This window comes from Chinchilla lanigera, unplaced genomic scaffold (genome assembly GCF_000276665.1).
Source record: "Chinchilla lanigera isolate Chin_1 unplaced genomic scaffold, ChiLan1.0 scaffold00021, whole genome shotgun sequence".
In the NCBI taxonomy this organism is placed as follows: domain Eukaryota; kingdom Metazoa; phylum Chordata; class Mammalia; order Rodentia; family Chinchillidae; genus Chinchilla; species Chinchilla lanigera.
In genome coordinates, this window is record NW_004955422.1 from 23,100,071 (window position 1) to 23,120,008 (window position 19,938).

The window sequence follows — 19,938 nt, forward strand, 5'->3', positions numbered from 1 at the left end:
CTTGTTCTACAATTCCTGCTTCATTACAGTATTAACTAGAAGGCAAGGAGATAGAAAAACCATCAAAATTTTGTTTTCAGAGAGAGCTGAAGTCAAATATCAGGTTTGACATTTTTAATCTTCCTAAAGCTTAATGTCCATGAACTCCCATACCCTTATCTTAAAAGGAGGGAAAAGATTGTGCAAAGGCTGCGGTTGTCTCCCTGTATGTTAGCCCCTTTTCATAGAAGCCTACTACTTTATTTCTACAGGTTTAAGGCAAACAGTCCAACAGCGTCTCACAGACCACTAGAGGGAAGTAGTGAGTCAAGCTTGCTTGACCCGAAACTCTACCACCACCAACAGCAGGGTGGATAAACTACTATGCATTGCCTTATTTGACCTTAGAACCAGAGGGAGCTGATTAAAATCATGCCGGGACCAAGCACCAGTGTCAGGAGTCTTTGACATGGGGCACTCTGTTCCCATCCCCAAGAACAGGATAGGAAAAAAAGGATGACAGCCCAAGGACCTGCCCCATTTTCCTGCTCCCGGTGCTGTCCCAGGAACTTTTCGCATCTGGCCTTTTAGGAGGTTGCACAGATGGAAGGGCAGAAGGATGCAGAATGAACCCTCCAGCACAATGGCCAGCTTCGGATGATACTGCCTGGGATCTCAGGACCTCCACAGGTAGGAGACTCAGGAAGAAAACAAGAACCCAGTATCCTTCCACGGAAATACAAGTGAAATGTGGCAGAGCTCCGTGCTCCTGAGTGCTTCCAGACCATGGTAAATTTGGAAAGCCGTCAGTGTTGAAATCGAGACACGTAAGCCTGGTTGCAGAAGTCTGATTCCTCCCTTGTCTCTATGACACATGAAAATGAAGACTAGAGTTGTGTTAGCCAGCCTTCCATCAGTATAACAAAACACCTGAGATAATCAAGTTGTAAGGAGAAAAGATTTGTTTTGTCTCACAAAGAAGTCGCTGATGATCAACTGGCCCCATTGCTTTGGGCCTCTGTGAAGCCATATATCAAGGTGGGAGCATGCAGTAACAGAGGAAGCAGCTCACATCGTGGCTTCTAGGAAGCAAAGGAAGAGAGGGGAAGAGACCGGCATCCCTCGACCCCCATCAAGGTCATGCTCCCCAGTGGCATGATTTCCTCCCTGTAGTTCTTACCTCTTAAATGCTCCATAGGTTGAGGACCGAGCCTTTAACATTTGTGCCTTTGGAGATAACTTACCCAAAACTTAGCCGAGGTATAATGCTCCTCTTTTACCATCAATTCTGATGAAATAGCCTTAATCAGACTGGTAGGGCTCCAGTGTAGTGTTTCAGCCAAGGTATGCAGGAAGGAGATGACCCAAAACAAAATCCCAGCTTTTCATCTCCTTGGTCAGGTGAATCTGCACAAGTTACTTAACTTTTTGTACCTTGGTTTCCTCATCAAGGAAATGAAGGCAATAATAATAGTACCTATTCTTCAATTATCATGAGGCTTTGCCTAGTCCTGACTATGACTTGGGTACAACAAATGTTAGCTATTACCTAATGCTAGAAGTGACAGGGATAAAGATCTTAAAATACAGAGCTTTCATAAGCCAGTCCAACACATTGAAGCCTTTACTATGAAGAAATTTTCTTAAAAGACTTGCAAGAAGTTTGTTGGACAACCACTCAAATCAACTGAAGATTAATATATTGGAAAAACTCCTGCCACACAATTAAAAATTATCTCTAAATATCTGCCGCTGAATATACGAAAGTACATTGTTTTTCTCACCTAAGGTACCTAAAGATATGGAAGTTATTCCTCAAAAGCAAATTGACCAAAGTTTTATACCGGGTTTCCAGAAGCACAATGTCTACACTTATATAGTTGCTTCATGACTAGTTGTGTTCACCATTTTTGTTGTTGTTGTTGTGACAAAATACTCAAGAATAACAACTTAAAAGAGAAAGATATTTATTCTGGCTCACGGTGTCAGAAGTTTCAGTCCATGGTCATTTGGTTCTGTTGCTTCAAGGCCTCTGGTGAGGAAGAAACATCATGGCAGAAGAGCATGATCACCTCATGGCAGTCATGCAGCAGAGCAAGAGAGAAAGAACCAGTGAGGAAGGGACTGGGACAGCATATGTACTTCCCAGCCATACCCCTTGTGACCTGCTTCATCCAGTTAGGCCCCTCTTCCTAATAACCCCACTGAGCTATGAACTCAGTAGACTAACTCATTGATGATTAAAGCCTTCATGATCCAACCACTTCCCCAAATACTCGGCTCTAAATACGGCTGCACTGAAGACCAAGCCCACAAACACATGAGCCTTGGAGGAACCTATCACATTCAAACTATAACATTAGTTGAAAGGCCAAATAATTCATCATAACTGATTATATGACCAGACAAATACTTACACTAAGATTAATCGGTGTGGCACAATGTATCTTCCAAAGATAGCCAGGACAGTATTTCCTATTCCATTTTTTAATACCTGTGCAGCTGAGAAATAGGTTTGCGTCCCCTTCCAAGGGCTTGGGCAAGACGTGATGTGACTTGCAAGACTGTCATACAAGACAGTACAGCTCCCTCCTGGCTTTACCTCGAATGCCAATGCCCAGGACCCGGCTACCACGCTGTGGTGAAAACCATGCAGCCACTTAGGAAGCCACAGACAGGTGTGGAGAGCCCCCTCACTGAGCTGACTCACCCCCTTTTGTTCCCCTCTCTCTCTAACTTTTTTCCTGAGTTCTCCTACTCCACTCTCTTCTGCAATTAATTACCTTGGACTCCAGGAACAAGGGGTCTGACAGATAAACATTTTTATGACAAGGAACCAAAACTACCCTTAAGTAACAAGGAGCCTCACAGACAGATGACCCTATGGTGAGCCTGCCCCCTCGGTGGGAGCAGCTAACCCAGGAGGGGAGCTGAGGCTGCACCCCTAAGCAGGAGCAATCATCTCAGGATGGGACTGAATTGCCCTCTGAAGCTATGACAACTTCCTGAGGCTTTGCGAAACCAGTCCTAAAATAATGATCAATCAGACCACAGCCTGACCAAGATTACCTGCTCTCCCAGCTATGCAAACCCCCAATGCCTTCCTTTGTTCCCCTTTTCTCTAAAACCTCTCAGAAATCCCATAAGCCCCTCAAAGACAGCTCTTAGGTCACTAGGCCTTTTTCTGTTCTTCCCAGAGGGGCCACAAAGATTAAAGTCCTTTTCCACTTTCATTTCCACTTTCATTACTGTTATCTCTTTGGAATCTCAGGACGAGTGTTTGAGCCTAGTCTACTGGGACCCCTGAAGCCAAAGCCTTTGTCCCAAAGCTCCAATAATAATAGGAGTTCCATCCAGCAGCCCCAACTGGGTCCCAGCCAATGACCCCCTCAGTTGTGGGACATGTAAGTACATAATCAGAAGATCCTGGGCCCAGAGCTGAACATATTGCCCCATATACTCCAGTCCCCCAAGAGATAGAGACCTACAGTACCTCATTTCCGCAGCTATCAACTCCTCCATTAGGGCAATTGTTTATACGATATTTAGAAAAACATGATTTAACTTTTATAAACACAGCTTCACATAGCACACCAAGTACACACAAATAAGGCTGGTGCCATATTTATTGCAATGGTGGAAGGCAGCAGAAGCTGGCCTGATACACCTGTTGCCCCTACTCTTTTCTCCATCCAGTTTCCTGAGTCTCCAAGGAACCCTGTTTGAGCATCTGTGCCTGTTCTACGACAGTGGTGGCAAACTTATGGCACATGTGCCTCAGTGGGCAGACAGAGCCCTCTCTGTTGGCACACAAGCCAAGTCGCCCCAGCAGCCAAGCACTGGATAACAGTCATTTTTTCTAAACTGAAACCTCAGTGTTCAGATCTCATTGCAGTGTTGGCACTCTGTCGTAAATAAAAGGTTCGCCATCGCTGCTCTAGGACTAGTACAGGTAGCACAGCTGGGGCTGGAGACCTCTCCCCTCTATCCATCTGAGCTTGGATAACACCCGAGGGCCAATCCTGCTTTCTTTCATTGCTCCTACAAAAAAAAAGAAACTAAAAAAAGAGTCAGGCAATCTCCAAAGCTCCAGGCCAGAGCGTAGATGTGTTATATCCAGTGGCCTGACGCTCAGCAACCTTCTCCCCACTTGAACTTCATGCAGGGTTCATACATAAGGCCCACATAACATGTATGTGATTAAAGCAGCATAAATTCTGGGAGAGTCACGTGTACTAAGGTGCCCTTTCGCGGTCCATCATTTCTGTCAGTCACAACCAGAGAGATACAATGAGCGGCACCTGGAGCCACGTGCACATCTTTAAATCCAAAAGCCGACTTATATTCACTCTTTTCATCTTCACTCCCTCCTTCCAGGCCCCACTTTTCCCATTCATGCCACCTCTTTGCTTCTGTTGGCACAGAGCCAGGCACGCCTTCCCGTTCACTTCAGTAAGTGCAGCTGCTTTTTCTTGTGTCTTCAGGTGTACACTTGCAAGTCTTTGCTTACCATACAAGGAAGCTGGAATCTATTTTTTGGACCCATCATACATGGTATCAGGATTATAAAAGCCTAGATGATATTTAGCAACCTCAGACGTTCTTCTGATTTTTTACTTTTATATGCTACTACGATAGTAACCTGCTAGGTATAATTGCTCTCAAGATTCCAAGAATCAGAGGTAGAATTCTGCTCATCACATTTATTTAATGAGCTCCCTATAGAAATTCTTCCAGTGTTACCCATAGACGCCCTCCTCTCCTCCCACATGGAACCTTAAAATCCACTGTACAACACATTTGCACACCACAGCTTTCCCAAAAATCTCCAGACTGGAGTAAAGGCCCCAAAAATATATATTGTAAGTCAGTGTCTGTGACATTGGCCACTTCCAGCTTTGGAGAGGTGAAGGGTTCCACTTAGTTCCTCTGGTTCTTGTCAGCCCACGAAAAACACCAGGAAGAGAGGCAACACTGGCCTCTAGTGCGCGGCCCACATTAGCTGACCTTGAGGTTCTGCCTTACAGTAGCTGAGTGGGACATCAGGAGGAGCCGCTGGAAGGCCTCGCTGTAGAAGATCCAAGACGGAATCAGGTTCAGAAGTTGCCCCTTTAACAGAAGAAAAGTCAAGTAAAGAAACTGTAACCCAAACACCTCAGTTTACATTCACGATCTTTAAGAATTATTATACAGTGAAGTCCCCAAGTCTCAGCTTTACCATTGCCAGATGGGTGGCCTTGATCTGGCTGATTCAGCTCTGAGCTCCAGTTTTCCTGACTGTAAAGCAAAACTGTAAAACCTAACCTTGGGAGATTTTTAGAATGTTTGAGCAAGGAAGCATATACAAAGCCTCCACATACAATGTGGGTGTTTTGGTTTTGGTTTTGGTTTTTGTGCCAAGGATTGAACTCAGGGTCTCTGAACAGAGCTACAGCCCAGTAGTTTTGGGGAGTGGGGGTGGGGGCACCAGGAATTGAACTCAGGACCTTGTGCCACTGAGCTATATCCCCAGCCTCCACATACAAAGTGGACTCTGTAGGCGAAGCTCAGTTCTTCCTCACTCTGGGCCCCACACCTCCCTTGCATAGACAGCATGCCATCATTATCTTGCCCTTTAGAACAGAAAGGTTGCTGTTAACCAGTTGATTTTATGTGATTACCCATCTCCATATATTCAATGATCTTTCTAAATCCTATCAAGTTCCAAACTGGTTTTAATGACTAACTAATTTTTCTTTCTCTCCTCCTTCACCACACACAAAAACTTTTCCTCCTAGTCTGTTTTTGGCATCCATTTGACTGAAGCGATTAGAATTTGTTACCTAAAAAATCAAATCAAAAAGTCAAGAAAACATTCAACTTTTGACATGGAAGAATTCGATCATGGAGTAAAACATGTAGCAATAAGCTGCTAAGCCAGGTTATTGTCTCAAGAACACATTTTCCAGCTGTGACAGATTCCATTTAGGACCTCAATATCCTGGAGGACTAGGTCAGAGAGCTCTTCACAAGGTGGAGGTAGCCAGCCACAGGAAGTAGCTAGCCTTGGAGAGGGACGGGTGGTGAGACTGTGTACAGAAATTCTCTACCTCTTCTGCACAGGAGAAGGTGGGATGTGGAAGGCGAAAAAGAGGAAGAAGTTGCTAGGAGTTGTCCTCTGCTATGTGTGGCCTCCGGACTTATCCTGGGGGCTGGGAGGCTTGGGGCGACAATAGGGAATCATGATGAGTAAGTAAGTGTGACACTGAAGACCAAGGAGAGGCTAGTCCCCACCCCTTCTCCTGGGGTACAACCACAGAAAGTTACCCAGCCTGGTAACACAGGTGTTGAGATGTGATTTTCCAGCTTCCCTCAGGTCCACACTGGGGACGATGGTGAGATGAAAGCCAGAGGGCCTCTGTGAACCCCAGCTGTGAGTGGACAGCAGACCTGGATGGGGGATGTCATAGAAACTCGGGGTCTGCAGCTCTCAGGAACCAGAGAGGCCCTGGCCTAGAAGTCCACTGGTGAATCCAAAGGACAGGGTCAACACCCTTAACACCCACAGACATGCATTTCAGCAAAGTGAGCACCACCCAGTAGATGAAGGTGACGAGTGTCAGAGGACACGCACATTAGGACGAGCGTAAGTCAGGGAATCTTTCCCCTAGTCATCATAGTGAGATGGGCGGCAGAAAGGAAACTCCTGGATACCCTGAACATTTCATCCACATAACAAACTTAGAGTATGTTTCCTAAGTGATCAGTGCACACTCTATTGGTTTTCCTGCAGAAAATAGTGATCTGGAGAAAGACCAGATCAGAGAAGGAAAACCAAAGCTCTTAGGTTCTTTCCATATGTCTGCTTTGTAGTGTGCATGGAATGGGCAGTACTGTACATTGTTGAGGTTCTGCAGTAAAAATAACAAGTGATCATAGTAAGAAAGTCCTGTGTCTCTTCTCAAAGTCTTTGCAAGTCCTAGGAAATGAGTGAATTAACTGCATCAAGCAGTGGATCCTATTAGTATCTATGGAAGAGGGAGAGAAAGAGAGACTAAAAGTAATTCTTACAGCAGAAAGGCGCCTGACACAGGGGAGACAGTTGGCATGATGGGTAAATGAGGAAGATCCGTCTAAAGCTCTGGAAACTGCACTGCATGCACATGTATGTGCCCAAGTTCATGTTCTGTGTGATGCTCAAAGCTGCCTTTGCTTCATGTTTGTGTCTTTTTCAAAGCACCCCAGGGGTGGTAAGAACTTCTCAGACCATACAGCCTGGACCTTATTTCCACATTCAGTGAAGGTCAAGGTATGCTGGCTCTTTCTCAAGGGCTCTTTCCCAGTTCCTGGGAAGTGACATCATCTTGGTAGCTTAAAATTGGCCCCAAAGGGAGTACTTACTCCCCCAAAAATCAGCAAATTCTACAAAGCAAAGTGATTTTTTTCCCTGCAAGGCTGATAAAAATTTACTGCAATGGAGAGCTAAGGAAGACAGCAGCCTCCATGTGGAAACTCTAGCTGTTTTAGTATTTCCTACCTAAGAGTTCCTGGGAGCCACTTTTCAATCTAAGGGGAGAAGAGGAGAGACACGGAGTTCACGATTGTCTCTGGGCTGAGCTCTCCATCCTCCAGCTTAGCCACATACTCCTTTTCACTGGCTATATTACACCTGGACGGCACACCCTTGGCCCTCACATACTTGCTGTGAGAGAAAGCCACTGAGTATCCCAAAAGCAAGAAAGAGCTAGCAATGCTGCCTGGGGCTGCCTGCTCACTCTCCCCACTCTACAAGAAAAGAAGTTGTGATTACCAGGATTTCATGGGCCAGGGAACCACAAACTTCATCTCCAGCCATGACATAATTCAGTGATTCTTTAACAAATCCATCAGCACTTTTGGTCATCATGCTGGGGTCTGGGTGATTTGTCATAGAGGTTGAAACAGCAAACGGTGTCAGCGCCTACGATGAAAAATACAGACCATGGCATGGAAGAGATCCATCCCAGGGAAGACACTGATAAATCAGCACCCGTTTTACCATCCCTCTATTTGCCTACTCTTTTCTTCCTGTAAAGATGTCAGGGATCCTTGTTGCCAGAAATGGCACTGAGGTGAGGATCAGAAAGTTTGATTTCCCAAGATGCGAGCTTAACCACATAGAATCAGGGACTCTGATAGCCTCCTCAGCACACAGGTGACTGAGAGGACAGGAGCTCTACCAGCAAATACAAAGAGAGGACACTCAACTAGAGATGAAGCTCAGACAAACAACCAAAAAAGTCACCATAATTAATTATATCCTAAGTAGTGCATGGGATATACTTTTGCTAAAAATTGCTCACATTTGTCTGAAATTCAAACTTAACTGGATGCTTTATACTTAATCCTATCTTAGAAGATTCCTTCTAATTCATATAACCAAAATTGGAGCAATTTAAGCAATTCATATTTCCACTGTTCCCCTACCCCAGTAAGGTGCTGTGAGAGGCCCAGACTTCACAATCTTTCCTGTCATGGCAAGAAAAATAAACAACCATACACTGTCCCCTGAAAATCCAATGTTGTTTCTACCCATGCTCTAACCACATGATGGCCTGGCATGAGGATTCTTAATCAGGTTTTATTATTATATTCCCAAATGCAGACAACTTGACATCTACAGAAAGACAAAAAGATCCATGCTAGCTTTCTTTTTTTTTTACTTGTCTTCACATCACATTTGAAATCACATTGTTTTATAATTTAACCTAATCAATCCCATTGCATTGGTTCTTAGGGAAATTAATGCTATAATTAGTATGCCTAACACTTTTCTCCCAAGGACTCCAAGGGGTTGCTTTTTGAGAAATATCAGAAGCATTCTCAATCTTAGTTTTCAGATTTTTACATAACCACACTTGGCTGGTTCCAAGGCAGGGTGGCATGGCAGACAAGCATTGCAGAGGAGAAACAGTTCAGGGCAGGCAGAAGGTAGCAAAGAAAGCAAGGGACAAGACAAGCATCCTTCTGTCCCTTATATTGGGATAGAACCTGGGATTAGGAAGTGCCAAACTGATTTTGTCATCTTACTCTTAATCCTAGCATCCTTAATCCTAGCATAATACCACGAACCAATCACACAGTCTAGATTCAGCCATCTCTAAAACCACCTCACCTATGACTGCATCAGGCTTTGGGGAACATCTAGACACAAGCCATAACACTTACTATGTGGTTGTGAAAATGATGGCTTTGACCAAACCCTTACCATTAACGTACACTTGGCTGTTTACCAAGCTGGTAGATTATAGTAACAGTCACCTAAGATATTCTCAACTGGACATTTTCATTGAAAATCATTGTGTGTGGCAATAACTTTAAAGGTATACTTTTGAAGTGTGCCATTTTAATTCCTAACAACTTGCCATAAAACTTCTTCCCGGACAACAAATCAAAACAGTACAACACAACTTCTCTGTATACTGCTAATTCTGGATTCCAGAAACTGTGGAGCTCTTGCAGCTGAAGCACATATACATCACTGATGCTCAGGAGTCACACTCTTCAGCCTATGAATCACAGTGACAACCCCACTATTTAGGGGGGGCCAGGTGATCTCCATACAGAGCACCCCTTCCCTCACTGCCCAAGAACCATAGTGTAGGGGTCACAGAGCCACAGCCCCCTAGAGAAGACTCCTTTGCTTCCCTAGTTCCAACACAGACCAAGTGCCCACTTTTCTTTTGTTCCTTTCCTACAATTCCTCCCACACAAGCCCATCTTCTGTATCTGAGTCAGAGAGGAAAAGATGGCCAGACAAGACCCCAGTTTCTGTCCTTGGGCACCACTGGGTAGCAAGAGGGTCTGTAGCACTTCAGATCATCCATATCTCTGCCCGTTTCCTCTCTCAGAACCAGGGTACAAGCAAGAGCAGCAGAAACACTAGGATTGCGGTGACTGCAGTGGCCAGGACAACATCACAAGAACCCACAGATCGCCACCCAGCTTGTCTCTCTGCTGGATGCGCACGCACAACCGGGCCTGCACAAGGCAGTGGCACAGGTCCACAGGTGTCCCAAGCTCCCATTCACAAGGACCCACACCTGTGCATCTCACCTGGATAATGATTCCTTTCTCTCTGTATTCCACTTGCAGCGCCTTGGAAAACGTGCACACAAAAGCCTAGAGTAAGACAGAGAAACAGCTCAGGTCCCAGAGCCACCTGACTCAGATTTCAAAGGGCACCACAGAGATGCAGTCAGCTTGGAGGAGACGTGGGTTAGAGAACAGAGTTTCAGTTATGCAGAGGGTAGATAGATGTCCGGGAGTCCTATTGTTCAGCATGGTGACTGTATATTGAATACTTGGAAGTTGCTGAGAGTGTAGATCTTAAATGTTCTCACCACAAAAAAAAAAAAAAAAAGTGAGGTCAAGGGTATGTTAATTAGCTTGATCTAATCATTCCACAATGTACACAGCTATTAAAACATCAGGCTGTACACCATAAATATGCATGCTTTTTATTGGTCAATTATACCTTAATAAAGCTGGATAGGGGATGAGAAAGTAGGGAAAAGGCAGCAGTTTGTCTTCATTCTCCAGTCTAGGTAGAGAGCCCTGGATCAGAAGGAACATAATCTTACAATAAATACATGCCTATGGCCACTGCATGAGGGTTAGCCTACAAGAAAGCTCTTCCATGTAAGGTGTCCATAGGGCTGGTTTTTTTTTTTTTTATGCAGCATGGAGAAGGGGAACCAGGCTAGACCTCCAGGACCTCCAGAAAGCCACAGGACCATGACTGGGAAGAGAACAAGGCCACCCAGCTAGGGAGTGTCTGGGCTGGAACTGTACTGCCCAGAGGGGCACCTTGTTCTAACGTGTATTCAGACCCTCCATTGGCTAGCTCTGTCTCATAAAACTGCCTCAGGTCCAGCCTGTCTATCAGCTAGCACTGTGGTCCAAAGGAAAATGCTGCCCAAGAGAAACAAAAGGAAGAAGGAAGAAACTCAATGATTTATCACTCACCTTGGAAGCTGAGTACAAGGAGTACAGAGGCCAAGGACGGAGGGCTGCCCCTGAAGAAATGTTCAAAATGAGACCTTTCCCCCTAAAAAAGCAAAGAAATAAAGTTTCCATTGCTTTGCTGCCTGATCCCACCTTGGGTAGAAAACCACCAAAGGGACTGTGTATGCCCTCACACCCTGCTCTCCCTAGGCATTCACGGTACTAAAGTGCTATGAGGGAACCTCCCCTAAGTTCTCCAGGAGCACACTGCACAGTGGTGTAGCTGGCAGGCATGTGACACTAAGGGTGTGTTATTGGAAACAGAGGCTCTGCTAGGACAAAGTCTCCCCACCAGAATATAGATCCTGCTGGGACAAAAGTCTCCCTGCCAAAATACAGATGGCCAACTCAGCTCAGACAAGATTCCAGGAGGGAGGGGTCCTCCTGTTTTAAATAAGCTGCAGGTCCCTTGGACCCACAAAGATGCCCCACAGCAGGACAGATGTCCCCATGTCAAGTGGAACTTGATAGTCCATTGGTGGCTCAAACAGACACCGGGGGCTGTTGACAACCCCCGGGGGCCTTCCTTGTCTTTTTGAAATGCAGTATCTTTAATCTTCCCAGTTAGATGTTTGGAGGGCAGAGGAGGGGCAAGGGACTGCAAGTGCAAAACCAAGCCAAGCCCTTTATTACTCTAGAGAAGCTAAAACTATCAAGCATTTGTTTTTAATAAGAAAAGCCAGCTCCTACCCTCAGATTGCAATAAGGTGGTATACATAAACATGAAATAAATGAAGAACCTGATCAGTTGGAGTGTTCATTCTGACAAAGGCTGAAATTCATAACAAAGATATGGTCTTGGTCTCTGGCCAACTTGCTTCTTTTATGCTCATGAGTTAATTTTTTGTAAGCCAATATGTGCTGAAACAGCTCCTTTCTTCTTCCTTCTAATGTGTGTTACCCCTGACCTTCAAATACAAGGATCTGTTTGAAGAGCTGGCCTGGCCTAGAACACTGTGTTTTCTCCCCGATAAGCTCCATGTACTTTCATTCTGGTTGTTATCACTGGTTAAAGCAGCAGCTGGATGGACCCAATCCCCCAGGAGTGCCCTAGTTAGCTGGCTCCAGGGCAGAAGGTCATGTTGCTCAAGACTTTCAAAGACAGACCTTACCTTGATTCCATGTGTCTCAGAACCAGCTGTGTCATCTACAAGAGAAGGCCAAAGTTAAGCCCTGACCCAGGACCACGGAGCCATGAGCATTCTTGCAGGGAGGACACACTCGAGGAAGCTGAGGGGAGAGCTGAACCTTCTCAGCTGAACTTGAAAGGTGCCAGCACTCATCAGAGGTCACTCTCACAACCTACGAGTGGGGACAGAACTCCAGGAGGCCATGAAGACAAACAGCAAATTATTCAGAGGGTTTTAGTTTCTTCCCCCTACTGTCTTCCTGGCAAATAAGGCCATTGTGAAGTTGTGGAATTGGCTTAGGACTGTGGGATGAAGAGTGTGATTCCCAAGGTACTCATTACTTTGAACGACAGGCAAAAGCATGTTGGCCGGCACATCCCTAATCTATGAACTGGCAGTGGGACCAGATGAAGACCTAATGAAGAACCTATGTGCATCTCAGACACAGCTCTTCATCTCAACAGCAGCAGCATACTTAGCCTGCAAGGAAGTCTGGGACACCGCTCTGGGGACAGAACACATAGCTACTCCCATTTCTTGGAATTACAACCACGTTGCAATGTCCTCTCCCTTCCAAACCTACCAACCCCGAGGGTGCCAGTTCTGCAAGCTAAATATTCTATTTAGAGAGATTTCACCAACTAATCATGAGGCACACATTTTCAGAACTGAGAAAGAGGCAGTTTCATGGACTGAAATGTGTCTAACACGCGCTGGACTGGAACCAGGCCTTGTCCTAGGGGCAGGTTTGAGACGGGAAGGGTCCAAATGGAAGAACAAGGACAGCAGACATCTGTGACTTTTTTCCTGTGCTGTCCAGGGGCCCTATGGCAGCTTCTCAGAACCCACTGCTACCACTGCTCTCGTTCCCAAGCCTGGCTCCACATCCCCAGATCATGCTATTTCTGGGGGGTTGTGTGGGGCTCTCTAGAACCCCCTGATCTGCCTCTGAAACAGGGGCTTTGGAGGGAGGCAAGAGAAGGATGAGGGACTAAACTGTATTGTCCTGTCCCTGCCTCCCCAGCTCCCCTGGGGACATTCTCTAAGTCCTGTTGAGACACCAGCATGTCCCCAAAGTCTCCTGTAGGAACTCCTGAGCCTTACAGGGTACAGAGTCCCAGTTAAAGAGATGATACTGGACGGGTGGTCCCTGTCCCAAAACCCCATATTTAGTCTCATCTCACCTTCCCATTGCCCTCAAAGTCGTTCTCCCATCTCTGCCCTTGCCAGAGAACTCGACTATTTCCAGATGGCATCTTTGAAGTAATTAAGTGACACTAATCATGCTGCCAACCAGCAAGGCTCATTGGGGCATGGTATATTTAGAAGCTAATGTTTCATTTCTTTCTTTGGTTACTTAGGGAACTCAATATCTATCAACAAACAAAACAATTTTTTTTTTTAAAAAACCAAAGCATTTCTCTGTAAAGGCATCAGAGCGTTGTCAAATCCATTTGGGGAAACCTATATGATCAAACAGCCCAAGACTGAAAGATCAATGTGTAAGATTTTAGTGGTAAGGCTGCAGACAACAGTTGGACATATAAAACTTAAAATTACATCAGCTGGGACCTTTAAAAAGCATAAAAAGTGTGTGTTTACTTAATAATAACCAAGCAGGAAACTATAAAATACCAGCCCGCTTACAGAAAACAACCAGTGGTAAAGATAATTGTTGTCAGCCCAGCTTACCCACCTGAAAATAATTTTTTTGTTCTGCATAGCTTACATCACCCCTCCTGTCCTGTTGACAGCAATCTGGTTTTTCTTGGAGAAATCGGTCCTCCTCCACTACCAGTCTAGGCTATTCAGATGAGTAAAACTGGGTTTCTCTGACTCTCTACAGATGGGTCCAGCTCCTTGGAATCAGGGCTCTCACTTTACTTAGCTCTGCAGCTCCACTGCAGCTCACAGAGTGGTCACGGGACCGCCACGTACAGCCGTGGATTTTGTGAACTGAGCAAGGTGGTCAGCTGTGGAGTGAGTACAGCCAGAAAGTGCAGGGCTAACTCACTAGCTATACACTGTGGTAGAGACCGAGGGCTTGATGCCCTCAAAGGAAGGAGAAACATCAAGTTCACCCCAAATCAGCCTGTACTAACCAAGTTTCACGGCCCTTGGCTGACTTCATTCTTAAGCAGCACTGTTTTCTAAATTGTCTGTCCAAAGGGTTTGCCTTTTCCTTATCCATGCAAAGGCACAGCATAGGACAGCTTTGAAGTCACACTATAAACAATTATTCAGCTGACCTCAATCAAAGAACCTAAAAGCTGAATGTACCTAAGATATGCATGGCTGGGTCGAACACATATGTAATAACAGATGCAGAGTCTGAAGTTCAAGGCGACTAGCTAACATGCCCAGTGCTGTCCAACTACTGTACCTAGTAGCTGAGATGTTCCCCATGGATCCGAGGGAGGCACATTCTAAGACTCTGAATGGATGCCCGAAATCAAGGTCAGTACCAAGTTCTATGAATCCTGTGCTCTCTCCTTCTCAGACATACCTATGGTAAGTTTTAACTGATATATTAGTCATACTAGGAGATTAATAATGGATAATAATAAAGTGAAACAATTATAAAATAGCATAATATAAATTATGCTAATGTGATGTCTCTTTCTCTCTCTCTCTCTCTCTTAAAACATAGAATTTCCCATGTAATATTTTGGGATCATGGTTTATCAAAGGTAACTAAAACAGTGAAAGGCAAAACCATGGATAAGGGCTTCAAGTAAACAAATACTTTCTGAATAACAAAGGTCCAGAAAGCGCAAACCATGTCTTTTGCCATTCTTCCCCACAGAGTGAACTTTCATCTACTTACAAAGACTAAAATTAGAGAAAGGTATTAAATGTTTAAAGTTGCCTTGGAATCCTGAATACATTTCAGCATCATCAGGCCTACTATGTTCTACCATGCCACAAAACAGAACATAGAAGTAGGATTCAGATAATAAAATGAATACATCACTGTATTTTCTTGGTGAAAGCAGAGTAAAATAGTCAAAAGGCCAGGGCATGGCTTCTTAGTCAACAGTGGCTCAATTTCAAAGATTCCCTTGAGTTCCCTTGAGCTGACATATTCCAACAACTACTACATTTTAGTGCATTTAACACATAGATTGATCACATACCTTGATTACTGAAGTGATGTTACAATGGATGAGGCTCTGTAGTAAATAATCACAACCAAGAATCAGCCTGATTGTTACAGAAATTGTCTTGGGGAATATTCAGTGCTAAAGAACCATAAAGTGGGCCAAAACTCATGGCTGGGTGGCTCTATCTCTCACTCAGCCTGTGTGGAAGACCAGCTGGATGACTCTCCTTGAAAGAAAAGCAGTTATCTCCATTTTGGCTAAACCTGGCCCTATTTCTTATTCTCCTATTGATATGTACAGAGCTGGCTATTGCTTTTCCTTGTCCCTTCAACTGGCTTTAAGCAAAGCAAATTGGTCCAGCTGAGGTGCTGATGTGCAGTGTTTGAAGCAAGGTGACAGGGTAGTGTTACCCCACCCCCATAGCTCCCCCATAAGCATGTGTGAGCTGGGTGGGGATAGAGAACTGTGCTCCATGCTGTTGTTGGGATCCAGCCTCAAATAAGAGGCTATGACTCCCCAGGACAAAAAAATTATGCATTAGAGCAGAAGCACCAACCCCAAAACATTAGATACTACCTCAACTGTGTTATGCAAATTACTCTTTCTGCATATCCTTCTCTCTGCATATTGCAGAGGTGATTTCAGGCCTCCTACCCAGCCCAGCTCACAGCACTCACCTACTTCCCACCATTCTCACAGTCACTCATCCTCAAGCTACTCCCTTCTTCATGAATTAATAAAACCCAGGTTCGGCCCTGGGTTGAGGCCTTTGTTCCAGTTAGCCACCAGTGTAGCTGGACTTAGGACCCCTTGGCTCCCTGTAACTACAAATATGCCTTAGTGTCTTTATTCTCGCCATGGGTTGCAATGGAAGTGACAGATTGGAATTAACCCACTAGAATTCCAATAACTTTTCCATGGGATTACAAATATAAACTTCCTGGACTGTGACAAGCACCATGAAGGGCTCTCTGTAAGCCTGAAAATTAGTCTCCTAATTGATTTTCAGCAGGGATAAACTAGAATGGGAAAACATATGCATTCATTCTATGATTCTACACATATCTGATGTTGTATATAAGTCAATTAGAAGCTTCCTTGAACATGTAGGGAGGAATAGAATTGGAAAAGAATTTTTTAAAGGAAGAAACAGATGGTCCCTGACTTACAATGGCTTGACTTTGTGATAGTGCAACTGCATTGTGTGTACAGTAGAAACTGTGCCTTGAGTGTTGAATTTGGATCTCTTCTGGGGCCAGTGATGTGCAAAGTGACAACTTCTCTCAGTGTTGGGCACTGGAAATGAGGTGCAGCTCCAGTCGGCCCCATGACCAGGAGGGGAACAGCCAAGAACTGCAGTATGCAGTGTGAGGTGGGAGTAGGTAAGGTGTATTAGATGCATTTTTGACTTTTGATATTTTCACCTTGTGATGGGCTTACTGCAATGAAGCCCATCTAAGTCAAGGAGCATCCATATGCAATTATCAGCTGGAGGAAGAAGGGTTAGCCTACGTGGGCCTAAGAGACAGCAGCACAGAGGGTAGAAACATGAGTGGCTGTGTGATAGAAGATCGAGGTTCTGGGTTATATAGGATAGTTACAAAGATAAATAAAATTACCAGACTCTCCCAAGACAACAAGAGAGACATGGTCTTGTGCCAGGAACACAGAGTGAGGAAAGCAGGGGCAACAGGGTTGACATGTGGTCCAGAGAGGAGTCGGGGGAGGGTGTGCAGCAATGTCCCAACTGCCCAGCACAGGAGACACAAGTCCAAAAGGCGGCTCTGGGACAGCTGTGGAATTGAGGAGAGAAAGCCTAACAGCCTATTCCTAATGTCAGAACCCCCCTGGCTTCAAAGGTCAGGGTTCTGGAAAGGCTGATTAAAGGGCCTCTGGGTACTGTTACATGCTCAAAAACTTTGATCATGGCTCATGGCCAAATGTCAGCCGTGGGTCTGAGCAAAGTGGGCTGAACTTATAATCCTTCCCACCCAAAAGCCTGTGTCATGTATATCTAGCCCTCCCTACTGCAGCCTCCATACCCATGGGTCCAGTCAACTATGGATGGATGAAAATTATTTTTTAAATGTGAAATATACAGAGTTCTTGTCATTTTTCCCAAACAATATAGTAAAACAACTATTTACATGGCATTTGCATTGTATTAGGTATCATAAGTAACGTAGATGAGATCTAAAGTATACAGGAAGATGTGCCCAGGTTCCATGCATTTTACCTATGGGACTTGAGCATCCACAGATTTAGGTATCTGCAGGAGTCCTGGAACCAGTACCCCTTGGATGCTGAGGACAAGTGTTACTCCTTCACAAAAAAGTTAAATAAATCTTGCTTGCTTAGGAGGACAGACAAAGCCAAAGAGATGGACTGCTTCCCTGTACACACATAGCTATGAATTCATTGAGAAGAATTACCCTTTTATCAAGCACAGTGCAGAGCTTCAAAAATGGGACAATGGGCAGGAAAGTTCTGATGTGCAGAAAAGGGGGAAGATGTCCCTATTCAAGAGATAGTTCTGAAAAGATGGGCCTTGGTTATGACATCTAATACTAAAGTGAAAATAAAGGGAGATCTCAAGATATTCACCACGCAATAGAGAGTATGCTTCCCATGATTCCTTCCCCAGTCCTATTAGTCATGCGATGCTGGGAGTCAGTACTGTGCTAGAGGAAGCCATACACAGAAGAGCCCAGACCCACCTGGATTCCATCTGGTGTGGAAAGGAAACGGCTTGGGACACGGCTTGCAAGCATTCCTACATTGTTGACTGATAGAAAGGGTAAAACAAAAATGGGTCAGAAGAGCAGGTAGGAAATTTTCCTAAAGAAGCATATACATAAAGATTTAATTATACTCAAGATAGTTCCCACAACATGATTTGATAACAGTAAGAAAATGAGATGGGAAAAAAATAATTTTCCAAAAATAGAAAACTCATTTAATAAATCATGGTATATTGTCATGAAATTAAAAACTATAGCTGCTTGGAATCTTAGAGACACAGGAAAACATGTGACATCAGTTTTTTAAGTATAAAACAGTATGTACATATAATTCCATTTTTGAAAATATGTATGTATATATCTAAAAAATGTTATCTCCAATTTTGAAGATTTTAAGAAATTCATATTTCTTCTATGTGTCTATTCTCTCAAATTTTCTACAATAAATGTTTTACATTTTTATTTGTGAATATATAATGTTTTTAATTTGACAAGAAGTTTAGAAATTAAATCTTACTTTCTAATATATATAATACATCCTACAGTGCAGGTGATTATAAAATACCTGTCTATAAATCATTACAGGGAATATTATCTTTTTTCTGAGTAAGAAATTTCAATTCTTAAATCAAATCACCATACTGACTCTATTTCACAGATCAGTGAAAGAAATGTTGGTTTGTCAAACTAATTCTTCAGGCCAGTTTCTAGGATCACTCTTCCTGTCAAATGGTCAATATCAGTTCTGTGAAAAAAAATCACTTTAATATTACAAAATATCATTTGGAAGCTTGGAATATATATTTAACACATTCCAAAACCATGTATAATTTTTTAATCCCATAATTCCTCTTGAAGAATTGAGTTTTAATAATCAGTTTAATGTTGCAACTTAAAATACAATGAAGAATTAAAGTTAAGATACCATGGAATGACCAAATGTCACTAAGATAATTATTTCAATGGTACATTACAACAAACTTTGCGTTTTGTAGTTTACTTACCTAAGATTCCAATTTCTAAGCCTTTAAGGTTTTCTTTAATATATTCATAGATGTCATCTTTGGTAAAATCTGCTTGTATAATCTTCACACTTGTCCCTGTAGTCCACTCTGCATTAGAGACAACAGTTATTTCTTGAGGAACAGGGGTTCAAATTCCCCTCTGCCCCATGAGGTTCCCTGATGCTGACTTTACTACCACTATCATCTTTGTATTTCCCAGTTACTATAGTGAAAAGTATTTGCACTGAAAGAGATTTAACGCAGCGGTTCCCAAAGTGGGGACTACAGCTCCACTGGGAAACTTGTTAGAAATGCAGATTTTGATTTCCATCACAGACCTACTAAATAGAACCAGTCATGTGTCTGGAAAGATCTCCAGGTGTCTCCTGCGCATGCTCAGGAGACCTCTGGGCCAAGGGCTGGAAAAGCAGAACTGCTGCAGCCTCTGCTCCGTAAGGCCACAGACACACCAGTCCGTGTGTTTGCCCAGCACTGAGGCTGGACACATGCACAGTCTCATGTCTTAATCCTCCCTACAACCTTGTGAAGTAGAGAGTATTATTCCCATTTTCCAGAACAGAAAACTAAGCCTCAGAGAAATCAACTAACTACCCCAAAGCACCCTCACTTTGCTCATTCCAAATCCACTGCTCTTTCTGCTAGTCTGTTACTATGCCTTGGGCAGGAGTTTTGGGTCAGACATAAAAGCAGAGTTTATCAATTTCTTGATGTATTCCTCTCACTTTGTAGTTAGACCCAATATTACTGCATCAAGCAATACTGAGGCATAATTTGGGAATGCAGTGTGCTTTGGATGCAAAAACGCGACTTAGTTCTCGAAAGGATGATTGAAGAAGAGCACAGTTTAGCATTGTAAGAAAAATATTCAAGAATGTCTTGGTCCCACTAGCACTCCTTCTCATATCTAGACAGAATACAACCAAAGTTCATCAGT

At 43.9% G+C, this 19,938-nt stretch overlaps 1 protein-coding gene across 2 annotated transcripts in view; it reads right to left on the reverse strand.

The window, feature by feature from the left end:
- Positions 1-4,681: 4,681 nt before the first annotated feature.
- Hsd17b3 (hydroxysteroid (17-beta) dehydrogenase 3) overlaps positions 4,682-19,938 on the reverse strand; it is a 146,499-nt gene continuing 131,242 nt past the window's right edge. For both annotated transcript variants that reach the window (XM_005384689.2, XM_005384688.2), the window contains 8 exons: positions 18,984-19,091; positions 17,956-18,023; positions 15,272-15,307; positions 12,117-12,151; positions 10,966-11,047; positions 10,054-10,119; positions 7,769-7,918; positions 4,682-5,088 (listed from right to left, as the gene is read on the reverse strand). In XM_005384689.2, the coding sequence (XP_005384746.1) occupies positions 4,978-5,088; positions 7,769-7,918; positions 10,054-10,119; positions 10,966-11,047; positions 12,117-12,151; positions 15,272-15,307; positions 17,956-18,023; positions 18,984-19,091 (656 nt within the window). In that variant the 3' untranslated portion in view covers positions 4,682-4,977. The remainder of the gene's footprint in view (positions 5,089-7,768; positions 7,919-10,053; positions 10,120-10,965; positions 11,048-12,116; positions 12,152-15,271; positions 15,308-17,955; positions 18,024-18,983; positions 19,092-19,938) is intronic.